The sequence below is a fragment of the Drosophila ananassae genome, chromosome 2L (assembly GCF_017639315.1).
Source record: "Drosophila ananassae strain 14024-0371.13 chromosome 2L, ASM1763931v2, whole genome shotgun sequence".
NCBI lineage: Eukaryota > Metazoa > Arthropoda > Insecta > Diptera > Drosophilidae > Drosophila > Drosophila ananassae.
The window spans coordinates 16,673,570-16,690,616 of NC_057927.1; the positions used below are offsets into that span (position 1 = coordinate 16,673,570).

Sequence of the window (17,047 nt, forward strand, 5' to 3'; positions counted from 1 at the left end):
AGACCTATAATTCAGAGATAGCTGCCCCCGATAGTGCCCTATGCGCTGAAAGCTTTTTAAATTTTCCCTGTTTTTTGTTTTTCCCTTTTATTTATTGTTTGTTTGGCTCTGGTCCATGTAGTCCATGCAGTGGGAGGTGAAAAAATCTAATTTTGACGAACACATGACGAACCTCAATTTCCGCTTAATAGAGAGTGTAATGTCCCACCTGTAGAGGTGTGTGTGAGGGCAGAAGCAATAGCTCTATTCCCTTTAATCCCAGGCCACCAACTGATTCCCTTTAAGGCGGGCCGATTTAATATTCATAAGTCGCAGTTTAAGTAGCTCCAGTCGTCAATAAAACATTCAAATTAAGTTGGTCGCCCCTTCTTTCTTCTTTTTTTTTTTTTTGAACCAAGTGAAATTTACAATGTTTCCCCAATAGTTTCTTGGATGAGTGTAAGAGTGTACCTGTGTGGGCGGAAAGCGTGAGGCGCCATCAAAAATTTTGACGCCCACGACGGGTTTTGGGCTGATTTTTCATTAATGTGGGAATAACGAACCCATAAATGTTAACAAAAATGGTTAATGAAAATGCTAATTTGGTTTGATTAAAAGTTGGGATCATCTGGAGCGATCGAAATACAATATGCATACAAAATGGGCTTTAGATAAAATGAAAAAACATAACACCGAAAACATCATAATAAAAACTTTACCCTTTAGAACTTTTTTTCTAGATTTAAGTTCAGATTGTCGTATTCTATTTGGTTCTACGAGTACCTAGTTATATGTAGGTGGAAGAGCTCACGAACTCTTATATCTTCTGTCCTTTTACATTACTTTTTATTTCAATTAATATTAAGTTTTAAATTTTGAAACATACCCAAAAATCTATCCTTTGATATATAATCGAAATGGAAACGTTTTTTGATACTTTTCGTGTCGTCAAGTTTAAAACTACGCAACTTGGCAACAAATCCTTGGAAAGGACCTCCCCTTGGAGGTCCTCCTGACGTTGCTGCTGCTGCTGTGGATGAACCTGGTGGTGATGATAATGAAGCGGATGCAGATGCAGATGCGGTTTTGGATGTGGCTGCGGTGGCTGATGTCGGAGTGGCTGCTGATGTTGTGGTGGGCGCGTAAATTGCAGAAGCCGTTAAGGGGATTTGCAGTTTGGGATTGGAATAGGATATGATGGCTGTTTCAGACAAGAGGGAGTAGAAGAAAAAATAGAGAGCAAGCTGAATTTAAAGGCAAATGAATTTGGAAGCAAGGTGAAATGGCTGGAATGTTTTCATTAATCATTACAGAATTATTATTAGCGTGTGATGAGCGTGTCGAGTGTAAGCCAAATGGGAACAGAGCATGAAATAATGTATGGGGAGGAAATGAAAAGCAAAAGTAAAACCATGTATCGTACATATGTGCGGGTGAAGTCGAATTGTTGGCACTAGGCAGCCGCAATTTAATTGAACGGCATTTAATGAAATTGACGCCGATTGGCTAGGGGGGCTGTGGGATTGAAAATAAAAATGCGTTCAGTGGCACGTGTCGCTGCAGGGGGCGCGTCCAATACTATTTAATACTGTATCCCTTTGCTGTTATTGTTATTTGCCAGCGATGCGTGAGTGTAAATTACACAGAGTCGATTGGCGATCGCCGATTGCAGGCGCCAAATGTTTGAAATAATGCTAAAAATATCCACTCAAACATTCGCACATTCCTGCAATAGCTATAAAGCACATGCAATTCACGGGAGTGTGTGTCAGCGCCTCGGTGTTATTCAACTTTGGCAGATCGGCAGCTTCTATAATTAGCCATAAGGAAATTTTAATGCTCAAATGATTTTGAACATTTATAGAAGAACAATGCCAGGCGCAGAGAATATCTTCCAGTAGTCTATGCCTGGATACCCTCCAAATAAGAAATAAATAGATCCAAAAGCGTCTGGCTAGTTGAGTTCTCGCCCTCAGATCTCATTAATAAAAGCATTAAACACATTGTGGTCTAAGATATCAAAAAAGGCAAGGAAATCGTTTTTTAACCAAAAACCGCACACATGAATCATCAAATAGTTGATCACTCAAACGAAACCGAATGCCCAGTCAACACTTTCGATGAATTTCATCCGCCCCGTTAGCCCCCGAAACTATAACCCCTCGTACTCCAAGCACTATTTTATTATACTGGTTCTGGTTTGGAATGGGTCGGTTTTGCCGCGTTGTTAAACAAAATCGAAAAACTCATAAAACCCGAATGTGGCAACTGTTTGCATTTCGCACACAAACACGAGATCGTCTTACTCGAAATTACGTTGGGCTTGTGGGATCGCATTACCCCGCAGAGGGTTAGAGCGAGGTACTCCATATCTTAACAAGTCAATCATGCGTTAAATGCCAAAGCACAAACTATACATTTATGTGTAATTGTTAACAAGAGTTCAATAGCAGCAGTAACATAAAATTTGATTACTCGACTTTGAACTTGAGGAAGTGTTTTGTTTTTTTTTGTTTTGATTTTGTGGGAAACTCAACGATCGCTGAAATTCTAAAGCAATTAAATGGGAGTTTCTTTGACCTTATCCTAAAACTCAAAATAAATTTTAATATTTAATGCGGTGTTTGTTCAAGAGTACAATTAAAAATTGACCCAAATGTAATACCAATTACGATCTAATTTGGGGAAAATTATTAATTTCCCAAGAGGTAAGCCAACTGGTACAACAAACGTCATGTTGCGACAGACCAGAAGAAACGATACCAAAGTTCTTATCAGTTTCCATATGTACACTTGGCTGACATTTAATTGGAATAAAATTGTCGCTTTACGTCACGACTGCTTATTTCTTGAGCATAATGTTCGGCACTGGTAGTTCCTTATCGGATCCATCGAAATCACAGACAGCCAAACAATAACGTTTCCCTTCACTGGGCTGTTAATTGTACATGTTGGGGGCCTTTATCTCCCTTTCTCCAGTTCTCCGGTTTCCAGTGCCCGCTGACTGAGCTCCCCCCAGAGCTGCTCCCCATTTCTCCGCTCTTCACACCTATAGGAACCGCCATTCAATTGGTTTCGTTGCCTGTCTACTATGGCGAGTGTGTAATATTTAATGATAACCCATTTCGGCCGCCCCTCTGCCGGTGAATCGAAAAAGGGGTACTAGGTATGTGGGTTATGTAAACAACTTCTGGTCATGCTTACAAGTGAATTTCTTTCAGTTGGCCCAGACAAAGATGCTCAAAATGCGATAGCCGGGGGCGAGTCCCTTTTCACGCTCTTCCAAGAGGGTCCAGACCGAAACTGTGCCGAGTCATTCATTAATAACCGCCATATGCCAGGGATCTGTCTGCATCTTTTTTGCATTCTTCTCTACCGTCTTGCAATTTAATATCTCACTGACCTAATTTGGATCCCCCTTCAAGGAAGTTCCCGGACAGCTTTTGCATTAATGATCCAAGGAGTTGTCAGCAAAGTCAAAACACATGGTTGGCATCAGGAGTTTTTGGTTTTTGGGTCAACGCAACATGTGTAAAATCAAAGAAACAATTTTTACAAGACTCCCAAAGTGATGTCACATAAAGGCCTGGGGGCTTTTTATCGTGTTAGAGTTTTAATTGGCTCCCACTTAAGTGTTTATGTCGGTTTTTGCTCTTTTTTATGCTCCCCACTCTTAATTTTTAGTGTACTTGTGTTTTGCGAAGGCAGCCAAAATGTCTGGCTTTAACAATAACAAATGTTCAACCCGGCCAGGCCGGCATTGTCAATTGCTGCTGAATGTTTACAGAGGCGGGAGGGAGAAAGCCAATCGAATGGCCAGAGTTTAGTGAACTCGGGCCAGAACGTGTCGAGGAACTTCAATGGAGCTGGACGCTTCTGCTGCTAGTTGCTTTTATTTTTTCCCATTTTCCATTTCCATTTTGCATGCCTCTAATGAACCGTTCAGCATTTTCGAGTGGGGCGGGGGCACTGATTAAAGGGCTTGCCGGGGTGCCGAGAAAATTCTGCGGAAACGTCAGCCCGTCCATACATAACTTTGGAAAACTCCAATTGCTAATGTTGCATGTGCCGAGGTAATAAACAATTCATTTGTTGTCGCATCAAAAAAGAAAACTCTCATCCAGCGTAATTGGAAATGCCACGAAATCTCATCCATCGCATCGCATCCAGAATGTTTATTTGACGTCTGTCTCTGTGGGCATTAGCTTTGACGCCTCGATAAAATTGTTTACTTCTGGCCGAGCTTGACCCAATGCGATCCCTTTGATATTAACCGCCTCAAAATCATTCGAGCGAATTGGAGATAGTTTTCGGGAAATCTAAAGCTTAAATATAGCTGATAAATCCAAATGGTTAGGCTTTCATTCAGGGTATTAGCATAGGCCGCGTGAAAGCTGATCTCTGTATTAATATTCAATATTTTCCAGTTGCAATCTGGTAAAAACAAAGGGCAAACTGCTAATGAAGTTGCTCAGACAATGCAGTTAATTATGCGCCGTCTGGATGTCAAGTTCCAGATGTGTGGCTGGTGGAGTTGGATGCCTTTGGGTCACGTTTCCGGTACATAGCCGGCTGAGTCTGAAAGAAATAAAGAAACCGAAAAAACCAGTCCACTATTTGCAGTTACCCAACGGTAGCCAGAATGGAGGGGGTCATAATTATAATTGTGTATCTTCGTCACGGCTGGAGCTTCAAAGGGGTCGTATTTACACTTGAGGTATCCCCCTGGATCTAAAAAACACCACATTGTATCAGCATGGGAGCGGACAAAACACTCAGACATCCGACAGAACCTGCCACCTCTCCACCTTTGAGATACAGATGCTGATGACAGCATAAGAAACTGAGATTTTGGGGGTGGGAGCTGAATGACAAGACTCGGAATCCACATATCTCGACTGCGACAAACAAGCCTTGAGATTTAAATGTTTTTTCGGCTCACAGTCAGATCAGACTGTTGGATGTTGTGATTTATCATTAACTGCCGTTGACACCCGGACTTCTTGCTCTTGTCTCACTTTTTGTTACCAAATTACCAAAGAGGCGTGGCAGCGCACATTGGCCATGCCCCTTCATGGCCCATGAGTCGTGCAACTCCAAATGCAATTCGTTTCACTCCACCAATTACCATAAGATAACCATTATGCGAAGCAAAGCGAGCAATTTTGCATGCCCAGATCAAGTGGCTGTTGAGACGAGAGAAAATATCGGAGATTAAATCTTGAAAAATATTTATTTTTATGTTTATGTTTTGTTCTTCATTAATAACAGACTTTGAAGAAATATAAATATACGTCTTGGTTATACTGATATTCACAATTCTCTGAACACGAAAAGGTGTTTTTAAATGCCAAAATAGTTTTTAAGATTGGTTGGTTATAAAAGATATAATCTCTTGAAAACCATCTTAACATTGCTGATCTAAATTCTAAACACATATAGTCGAAAACTTTGGCCAACACGTAATTTGCCTATATGGGTGTACCTCCTCTATTATGCCAGACACCGCTATCGGTAGCTGAAAAATGACAAATTAAAACACTCTAAGCCGACACCAAAATTCGACACTTGCCGTGCAGTGTTCGAGTGCGGCTAATTTGTAAATTAAATTAGCGCTCATTCCCATTCGCAAGTGGCGAGTGACGCCACCCGGCAACAAAGCAGCCGTCAGTATTTCAGACAGTCATAAACCTCACACAACCCAATTTTAATTAGCTGGGCAAACTACAAGATACAAAACCCGAAAAGCCGCTCATGCATCTTGCCAAAAGCGACTTGTGGGTGGAGTTGGAAAACATTTTGCATGTCGGACCAACCTTCACGGAATCCCATAAAAACCGGACGACATAAAACCATATAAAAATCCACGTACATTTAATGTAAATGTGTTTCTACCTGCGACTCTCAGGCAAGAATACTTTTGGTCGAATAAACTTCAGAAAACTTCCAAAAGGAGAAGACTTTTCTATATGTACGGGCATGGCTCAGACTGAATTTTTATTGAAGTGGCTCTAAAAAACTGACTCAACACACATACGACGCCTGGTTACAAAAGCTCCAAGCCACTCTGTGTTTTAATTATCAACGACACGATATCGTACAACATAGTAAAAAATGTCTCAATTTTTATACAATTTTTAAAAAATGATAAGCAGCAACGTTGCGTTTTTCCCATAAGTATTTAAGTCTTGATTGGTATATGGCGTGCCACAAATTTGATGATTTTCTGATTTGAAGAGTAATTGGGTTGGCAGTTTTGTAACAAATCGTTTAAGCGCTTTACAATTTGTTGCACTTTGTCCAGTCGGCAGAAATTCATTCATTCAGAAAAGAAAAAACTGCAATCGATGAATGAAACAGTCAAGGGGTGGGCCTAGTTGCCTTCAGTGCTTAAATTATTGGACAGTACTATATTTATCGGCAATTGTTCTCCTCCTAAGTTTCGAGTGAATAAAAATTACTTAGTCGCCCACTTAATATGCCACAATCATGTTCAATTTGCCAACTCTTATCGAAAGTGAAATATCTGATTGACCACTCCCGCTTTCCATCAAGATGGGCACGCCCTCCAAACGCCCCAATATCACGTCATTAAGTAAATTGGCACGTATGCTGGACCCCGGCACTCCCGTAATGCCCATAAACCATATTTTAGTATAATTAAATATTCTTTCATTTTTCTCACTTGGCCTTGATAGGCATTAAACTGTCGCCATATTTAACCCATCATTTCCTCGTTACATATACTTTATACGTATTAATTAATATTTACTTTGGTTCGGGGGTTCGGGTATTCGCATTTTAAATTATTAGCTCACATCGTGAACTTGACGCCTGATTTCACTCGTGTGTTGTTTTGTTTTTTCCAAGACCTGCTTTTTTTATGAAGCCCATTTAATCGGTAGCATTTTTGGCAGGGGGCCAAATTATTTTGCTCTCGTTTTCGTTGGCCTGGCACTGACATTGTCACGCCTTCTCGGCGAAAGTATTTTTAAAAACATTTTATTTATAATTGCCTGTCAGAAATATGTTCTGAAAGTTTCTCAAAACTCATACATTAGATTAGGATCTAAGGAAATCGGTGGCTAATATGACTCAAGTTTCCACGAAAAAGATTCGTAAGTGGCTAATAAGAGTTCTTAAGGGGGCAGGATGGTTTCAGGGGCTGAAAAAAAGCACATTTTTGCGATTTTTTTTCTCATTTCTGAGTGAACGAAATGATCCAAATTTTTTACACGATAAATGGCTATATTTGTAGAGTATTTAAGAATATTTTTTATTAAGAAATAATTAGTATTTATTCCGTGACGGCAGTCGGCCGGAGTCGCTTCAAAAAATTGGTCTCTTGCGGTGCGTAAAGTCTGGCCTTACAGTGTTATCTAAAATCAAAAAATTGAATTGATTTACTTAAAATATTTGTTTCTTGTGCGGATGAACGAAACCATTTTGAAAAATATGCAATTTTGGATTTTTGGCGCGGTTTCAAAGTCAAAAGTGCCATTTTTACATAAAAATCCGCCCATTTTTGCCCCTAAAAAAAGTAAAAAAAATTAAAAAAAAAAAAAAGCGTTCGTTCATCCGCAAGTATTTATTGTATTAAAGATGTGTACAAAATTTTATTTAGATCCGAGCATTACTTTTTGAGTTACGTTACGCACCGACTTGAAAAAGTTGTTTTGAGCAAAACGCGTCTAAAGTTTTAAAAGCAATGGAAAGTATATGGACAGAAAAAAACTAGAAAATCGGTATCTAAGCAAGTTTTAGTCCGATCGACATGAAACTTTCACAGGATATTCTTAAGATAATGTTCTATTATATAAAAAATTTCTGAAAAAAAAATTTTTTTTAAGTCTCAAACCATCCTGCCCCCTTAAGATCTCGGCGGACGAGTGTGCGATGTGTGGGCTTATCCAGGCTTTTTGATCCACCAGAAACACCAGCAATTGTGTCATTGGACCGTGTGTGATTTATTGCTGTCATTTTTTCGCTGCCACCGAGAGGCAGCTAATTTCGGTTTAATGAAGCCCGCAACACCTCAAGAAGAAAAATCCCCCTTCACGGGCTCAGCCTGAGGGCTTGTCAGTGTCCAATCTTCGGAACAGCCTACGCCACCACAGCCCAAGGTCCGCTTCCATTATGTAAATTGATTAATTGCGACGTGTATTGCTTTTTTATATTTCCGTTAATTCTTATTTGCCAATTTAGAGCCGGCCTACGGGTGCCAATTATGAGAATTTGGAGTAATCCAATTATGAGACGCGTGGGTGGCGAGCTGTGCCGAGATCACAATGGAGATACATCCCATAGATCGTCAGTCGACTCCACCCAACAGTCATACAATGGCCGATAAGGATCTGTTCCGCATTATGACAAATGTTCACCGCGTCCCAGACCCATGGCTTATGCAGCTCAGGTGCCAGGGGCTCCACAATTTATCTAACCATTAGGAGGCGATCTATGCGCTTCAGATACGTGCTGCAGGCAGGTAGAGCCGAACTGACGGATAGCATCTTTCGCCTTCAACGCCGTTTACTTTGATGCATTTCCAATCCGCAATGCACAATGACGGTGGCTAAGTCACGAGCTGCCTCTGGTCTTTTGTGTGCTGGCCGTTTCTTTGGGCCGCAATTTTAGCTAATTTTGTAAAAAGTCGAAAATGAAAAGGTAAACCCCAGCACAAATTTTGCATGCCGGCTTGGTGGTGGCTGAAATCTACAACGAAAATCACTTAGCCCCATTTTATGTGACCGGCCATTAAAATAAATTATTTAATTTTATTATTGCAGATAAAACTGCGAAGTAATGAGCCTGAAAATGCTTAAAATTTGACAGGCGGTTAGTCTTAGTCAAGATAAAGTCATAAAAAATAAGTAAGCTTGTTCTAGCCATACGTCAATGGATGGCTAAAAAAAGACAAAGCTGAACATTGGCATAAATCACTTCCTCTACAAGATAAGATACAGTAGTATATGCTCAAAATTCGATTGTTTTCGGCAGGAATGGCTGCGCATGCGCATAACTTCGCCTCTGACTAATAAATTTGCATACCCCCATATGTGCAATTACAGCGTTTTCATTGGGCATCGGGCTCATAGAATGAAATGAAACGCCTTAGATGAAATATGTCAACAGCAATTGGCGCTACTGCAAATTGATTTCAATTGTATGCACAAGAGCGCCACGAGCTGACGTCATTATTTCCATGATTGTCGTTATTTTTGTTGTTGTCTGGTCAAGTCGGTAATCGTTCAGGGCCAAAACGGCAAGACGCCAATGCAAATAAACACGCCGGGTAGCAATTGCCAAAGCAAAGAATTCGTGGCTAGTTGGGCAGAGTCGGAGCCGAAAACAATTTAAATGCAAATCACGTGTTCCTCTTAATGCACCCGATAGAATGGTTGCAACAAAAAGAGTACCATTTAATTGTAGATACATTTAGAAATTATTGCAGATACTAAAATCAAAATACTCTTATATAGTAAGAGTAATATTTATTAATAGAAAATTACTTTTAAATGAATTTTTCATAGTGCATTTTTCAGTGATTGCAGCCTGAACTTGGGCCACAAATGGAATTGAAAAATATTTCTGTACGACAATGAATATTGACATTTCAGGGAAATGCGGACAGTAGGTGAAAATAAACATAAATGATGGAAAGGTTGCATCAACAATTTGTTTATATTGTAGGAGACATTCGGGAATTGTCCAAATAACCCTTGGGCACCCGTTCGTTGTATATCGAATTTCTATTTGAATTCCGACATTGAATACGGTGAGCATTGAGCAACTTGAGATGCATTTTCCATGTCGTGTAATTGAACACCTTAGCAAATGAGATACTTAAACGATTTGAAAATCTAATCCCACGGCAAAGCCGTCTGACAGCAATTTAAACTCGTTTCAGCTCACCTAGTACATTTTTATATCTTTTTATATCTGTCATAAGCAAGAGGTGTTGGGCTTAACGCCTTCATTCAGTCTTCTTCACGAGGTTTATGCAAATTTTGATAGCTTATCATGTCACAGTATGTAAATAGTCCCATTCTTGTCCACACATTCTGCCAGAGGTCAAGTTGAAGACCAAACAAATGCGACCACATGAAAAGTAGATTGAAGTTCATCAGACTTTTGTCAGATACCCTACATCGTACATCACATAAGACGTTTGTTGCCGAGATAGATTCAAGATACTCACAACCCTTTGTGAGGGCGGCAGAAGACATTGCCGCCAACTGTTGCCCATTAATTTCTGGCCCATGGTGTTCATTCATGGGGTTGTCGTCATCATATGACTCGTAGTTTGGCACTTACATACTACAAGATACATGGCCCTACACATGTTTCCATAAAGTTTACAGTTCAAAGCACCCGCAAGGTTGCAAGGTCAATGTAAACTGTATGTTTTGTTTTTAAATACATATAAAATATACTGACAATAAACATTGTCTCATTTTCGTAATTAGAACATAAATTAGCAAGTCTGGAGGCTCATGCTATTTTATAAAATTTTTTAGACTCTAGGGCCTAGACTGTTGTTTAGAACAATTTTAAACACCGGCAGGTTGCAAGGTCAAAACCGAACCCAACCATAACTGTTTAATTTGAAGCTTAATTTTTGTAAACGAATACTATTATTAATTTTTTTTTTTTATTATTCTTTACTGAACAATGAAAATAGTTTTATTACAATTTAATAGCTTACTGAGCCGTTGCCATTAGACTGTGCGCAACTGTGAAGTTTGTTTACGATCAGACTGAAAAATTAAATAAATATAATTCGAGCTGCCTTCCAATTTCTCGTGAATCACATTAAAGATCTTCCTAATCTCGGAGAGCTCATAAAACACAAGAAAGCGAAACCGCATCATGCGATCCCAAGGCCATGGCAACAAGAAGATCTATGGGTCTCTAGACCAATTTAGCCAGGCGCACCAAATTCCAGGAATCAAATTCGAAATCTTGTCTTTGGTTGCCAATTTATTGTCTCATTTTTTATTTTTTGGCTGCAAAACGGGTTATACTGATCCTTGAAAAACAAACTCGAAGCATCAGATGACATCATCAGGCTGCAATAAGAAAAGAAAAGATACTTTTCGCTGAGGCAACATTGAGATGCCCGTGAAAGACGTGACCGAATTGCATTTTTGACGCCACATACTTGAAGACGCCGCTCAAGGAACCCTGTCCGACTGCAAGCCGATAATTTATGACAGTTTTTGCCTTCTCCTAAATGAATATTAATTGAAATCCCCAATGGGCAAGACTGACAGACAGTTTTGCCTTTTGTGGAACACAGTTGTCAGCATGCTGACTACTTTACGGTTTGTTTTTAGCGATCTGTTCCGAGATCTTTTTGCATACCGGCCGATACCTAGAATCAAATATGAGAGGCATGGCCAATTTGGTCTGTGATTTACATTCGTTAATCCTCTTATGTAAATAAAACAAAGCAAAAATAGAAACAGAAACAACTATGAAGGCGACATTGGCTGTGGCGTCATAGAAACAAAGTCACCGACCGATTCCATCGATTTGGGGCCCTCCTAGGCCCCTAGGAGGAAGGGGATTCACTTGCGCGTCTGTGGGCGGGGTAAACCGGATTGTATCTCATGGATGGAGAACCTAGTCAAGATACTTGTTGAGATCTCTTGGTCTTTAATTGGGCGTCACAAAGTTGTTGGCCCTTTCTGTGTGCCCACTAGCCGCGGATTATAATTGAGTGTTAGTTATGAGAACGTTGGTGGATCATGTAATTAAATCGAAGACGTTTCAATTTACCTGGACTTTCCACACCCATTATGGCATCAGAATCCTCTGCATAGCGGGGATAGCGAGTTTTCAAAATAAATTGGTTTAATTTGGATTAGTGATTTGCCGTGACTCAGCCAGGTAACGTAATTGTCTATTTCTATTAACAAAAATGTTTGCCAAAATATACAAAAAATACAAGCAGCTATCTAGATGCATTGCCTCATTGCTCTGACTAATGGTGAGTGAAGTGTCTGTTTGAATTTGAATAATTCGCATTTGCATTGCTAATAAATTGCAGATTTTTGTGTCACTGTGCAGATCTCCATCCGTCCCTCCTTCCCCCTTCCGTGAATGGTCTCTGTGAGGTGTACGTATATACGAAATAATATTTGAGAAATACAATTTCAAAGTCAAATATTTTGGTCGAACATATGTCAGTATTTTGTTGAATGAATGCTGCATTGTGTGAGAAATATTTTTAGGTATTGTAGGTGAAGATGATCGTTCAAAAGCCACAGAATGAATGAGAAAACAGTCTTATTTATTGTGGCAACCGTCATGATGTAAGTTTTGTACAGATCGTCCATATATCCTATATATCCACCATGTGGCACTGGCTATGAATAATTAGCTGACGAAATAATAGTTTCTAAGTAATTAAAATAACTTGCTAACCGAAACGAACAAGTGCAAATTCTCATTTAAATAAATTCAACAAAAGAATTCGAAGACTACAAAACTTAAAGAGCTGAAAATTGGATTAATAAACTGTTGTGTTTATAGGTAGTACTACAGGTGGCTGTATGCACTTGTAAATATTCCTGGTCTATGAATAATTAGCCGACGAAAAACAAATTACTTTGCTATTGGGAAAGCCAAAGAACTAATAACAGAAAAGGTGCTCAAATAGCCAAGTATATACTTATTATGTGCCACGAAATTCAAATAAAAACTGCACTTGGCTTAAAGCTACAAAATTGCATCAAAGAAAAGGCATTCGGTGTATCACGTGGCACATACTTGAGATTGGACTTGTTGCAACTCACCTTCGTTGACGTAACCGCCCTCCATGGTGCCAAAGGTGTACACCTCGCCGCGGTTCCCGTTGCCGGTTGCTCTGCCCTGGAACACTTTGGCCGCGACCTACGTCTATGTTGCCTCAAAAAAATCGGGGAATCTGGGACCAGACCGGACCCGCGGTATGGGGGATTATGGCCCGTTTGGGTCTGGCCAATGCACTCGACACCTCAACTGTATCGAAATCCAAATTCGAATGTGTTGCAATGCGTACGGAGCGTTGTTCGTTCCGTGTTCCGCGTCCGCGTTCTTATTTATTTTTATGCCAAGTATTGTGTTGTCTGGCTATTTATTAGAATTTATCTGGCGATTGCACCACCAGCTGAATCGGCAGTGCTTTCCAAATATTGCTGCAGATGGAGAATACTTTCGCGGGTCCACGGGGCAGGTTCTCTCAGAGGAGGTTCTTTGCCTCAGAGATCTATGGCGTGTAAGTGGCTGTGTGGCATCGTGTGGATCTGCCCGATGGATGCAATAAACAAACAGCTTCGTCCCACTGTCCCACCAAGTGCGGAAATGTGCACTGCAAGTAATCTATCTGGATGTTGTATCTTCCAGCTCCAGCAACAGCAACAACTATAGCTCCAACTCCAGAGTTCGGGTTCTCGAAGATTTCCTTAGAATTTGCATGGGCCGGTGGCTGGTTTCTGCAGTTTTGTGCTTTGGGGTTTTCGGGTTTGGCCTCTACTTTTCTCCTAATACTTCTGGTTGGCTGGTGTTCGCTTCTTTGGCCTGAAAGTGGAAGGGGGAAATCAAATAAACAGCATCATAAGTAAATGTTCTTCATAAAATCGGGCAAAGATAAATGTTGACCTCTGGCCCGCTTGGGGCAATGAAGAGTAAATCACATCAAATAAATGCAATCGTTGGGGCGTGGAGTCCCAACCCCTGACTGGACCCCGCCAAATAGACATTTGCCTTGACATTCGCATCCATACTCCACTGAGATAAATTCCTCAACATGTTTTATTGCTTTAAAAATAGCCAAGAAAATCATTTCGGTTTGGAACATTTAGTTCCTTCATTTCCGTTTCGCTTCTCGCTCAATTACCGCCGCCCTCCAACCAGTTGGCTTGGAATTTAGCGGATCTGCACGCTTGACGCCCACTGGTGTATGGATTCACTTTTGCTTTTATTCATTGCTTGCTTATACCCCAAAAAATAAACACACACACAAAATTTTGGTCACATAAAATTCTCCATCGGCGGACACACAAAAATTCATGATGTCACTTTGTCAATGTTTGCGCCGTAAATTGAAAACTAATTTATAATGCAAATACGAACTGGCAAAAATAAACAGAAAAAGGAACCCAAATTTGTTTATCGAAAGCTCGAATGCATTCGGTGTTGTTGTTAGCATAGACCGTTTATTTTGTCAGTGATTAAGCAGCAAGTTCAATGTCAAAGCCCGATCAATGTGGGGATCGAGTTCCAAAGCGGCAAAGTCTTACTTTTCGGATATCCAAGCAGAATCGTACAATAATCAAAGGAAACAAAGTCGAACCGCACCCGATAGAAGCTCGCCGCAAACTGCTGAGGAACGAGTACCGGAACCTAAACGGCAACAATCAAAATACTTCACCAAAAACAGACAACGAAAAAAAAGAAATAAAAGATATTAAGTAATAAAAAAAATTGAAGGGAGGGCGAGATGCCACAATTGTCACCACGAAGGGCCATCAAAAGAAATGGTCTGCGTTGTCGACAATGGATTCATACTTGACATTCGATTAGGCGCCAAGAAGAGACAATCCCATAACTTGCGGCCAATTCTTATATGCCAAAAAAAGAGAAAGAGAGTCGGGGCTCGTAAACTTTCAGTTTTTGGACCGCTCGGTTAGATCAATTTGATCGGCGGAACGAATTTTAATTGAAGCCCCAGACCTCGATGGTGATTCAGGGGGATGGGATGGGAACCCTGAGTGACTACATGAGGCTCTGTGTCTGTCTGCCTGGGCGTCTCTAACAAGTCGCATAATTAAACTGGCGTTTGATTAATAATCATTGAACCCAACATGACCCGCACTTCCCAAAACACCCCACCTCCAATACACACACATATCCCGAGAGCACAACCCATTCGCATTGGCTTTTGTGGTTTGTTGTAACAATTAGGAGGACCATTATGCACTTTAAATCGACATTTATTGAGTTAAATCTGTGAACAGCCTTCGCCAGCCCTTAGATTATAAATTGGATCAATTGATATTCGATACATTTATTGCCTAACGAGTGTAAATATTGAACGTTAAGGACAATGGCACGAGCAGTGGCACTAGCCCCCTGTATGATGCATCCAAATTGTTCTTAATTCGTCGGGAGGGCCATCGATCAAAACTACAAAATGTGGGGAAAGCAACTGGCTTGGAGTGTCAAGTTAATTGCCAAACGCAAGTTGGTAATTACACTATGTAATTGTCATGGCTGGCGGTGGCCTTCTGCTCGGAGCCATTCTTCTCTTCCCAATTTGTCGGGTGACAATGACATGGGTTGGCTCTGGAGTTGGGGTTACGAGGGTAACATTGACCCCACATCACGGCTGACAATCTGACATTTAAATCCGCGCAAATTTGCGGCCATCACACTTGTTAAAGTTTGGGAATGAGAAGCTTTTTGCTAATAGGTTCCTAGAATACATTATGGCTCTCCATCATCAAGCCAGGCTTGGACATTAATTTGAGCGTAAACCCTAAGTTTTTCGTCCATTCAGACAACTAAGATCCAAATTTGTAGGCTTCTGTCAATTGTTTCTGTGGCAGGTTAACACACGAAAATTAGCAATGGAAATTATTACTCATGCCAGACATGAGCACTCAATAATTTATCTCTTTTTATGGCATTCGCAATTACCGTTTTGTCGCTATTATTATTTCAGAGCGTTACAAACGCCCACAAATAGCGCGCCCTGCACTTGCCGAGTGCAATATTACGTATACGTATTCGCCGGCGCTGATGGCGGATCATTAGCTTGAAGCAAACTGAAAACCCAATTAAGAGAGAGAGACCACAAGCCAAACAATGGAATCGAGTTACTGCGAAGGCAGATACCAACCCAAGGGGATATGTCAAAATTAATAGCACCAGTTTTTGTTTTGTTTTTATTCGTTTTGTTCTGAAACTGGCGACGTCATCGTTGTCACTTTCCGACGGTGCTTCTGTGCCGAATAACATAAATAAGTAATTTACTCACAGCCCCAAAGCCCCAACAACAATGGTCCAGTCCAGACTATCTGCGTTTATTTTCAGTGCTCTTTTGTCGGGCGAATATATTCATAGATATTATTGAAAGTAAATATCGAAACTGGGTCAGCGCCACAGCATCCCACAGTGGCCATGCCAAATATATTTCACCAAACAGATCAATCATATTTTTTTACGCAAAAAGTCTTCAAAAAGCAATAAGAGAGAGATATGACAAACGTTGAAGGTGGACCCGACACCGCCAATACACAATTGGCGCCAAATCACTAATAAGCAGTATTGGAACACGTGTCGTATACTTAACATGGGCATCTACACACTTTACGAGCGCTCATAAAATTTCAATTACACCGAAAACTCCCTCTGACTCACGCCAAGTTCATCGCTCTATTATTTAATAACAAAAATAATGGCACGTTCAGAAAAAATGCCAAATGCCAAAAAAAAATATACAAAGTACGAAAAATTGGGCACTTCCCGAGAAAAATTATTAAATAGGTGATGAAAATTTGCGAAAAATGTATTTATTTAAAAGCGATATTATGATTACATCCTTTCCCCGAAATAATATTTATTTAACCTTACAAGAATTTCGATTTTATTTGCTTTTTCTATTGAACATTTATTCAATTGAAGTGGTTTCATATGAAGCTTACCAAACAGTCTATATTTGGCTTTCTGTTCTCTGCCCCAACTATGTGGTATGGCATTTTAATTGAAGAATCATTTGCGATCATTTAAATTAGCCAATAAACACTTTTAGCACTTTTCCCTAACTTGGCAGAGGCGTTACCTTCTTACGAGACTGCCTCATGTCGGCCTTAAATTGTACAATCTAATTTAATGTCCGTTTATTTGTTCAGACATATTTTCTTGATTTTCCCCATACTTTCATTTGTTTTTCTTTATTTTTTGTTTGTTCCGTGCTTTCTGCTATTTTAGTTGGCTATTTTTGAAGGTGATGCGGTGTGTTTGGCCATCCGAAGTGGCCACTGGCCAGGCAACCTGCCATTGGCACTATCGAAGGTGCAGT

At 40.3% G+C, this 17,047-nt stretch overlaps 1 protein-coding gene across 2 annotated transcripts in view; it reads right to left on the reverse strand.

Annotated features, from left to right (window-relative positions):
* Positions 1–17,047, reverse strand: part of LOC6499259 (aminopeptidase N) — a 31,088-nt gene that overhangs the window by 8,999 nt on the left and 5,042 nt on the right. Inside the window, exons 3-4 of one of the 2 annotated variants that reach the window (XM_014910501.3) lie at positions 12,780–13,542; positions 11,761–11,796 (exon numbers count right to left, since the gene is read on the reverse strand). In XM_014910501.3, the coding sequence (XP_014765987.1) occupies positions 11,761–11,796; positions 12,780–12,804 (61 nt within the window). In that variant the 5' untranslated portion in view covers positions 12,805–13,542. The remainder of the gene's footprint in view (positions 1–11,760; positions 11,797–12,779; positions 13,543–17,047) is intronic. The other variant, XM_001954973.4, reaches the window with a different exon arrangement.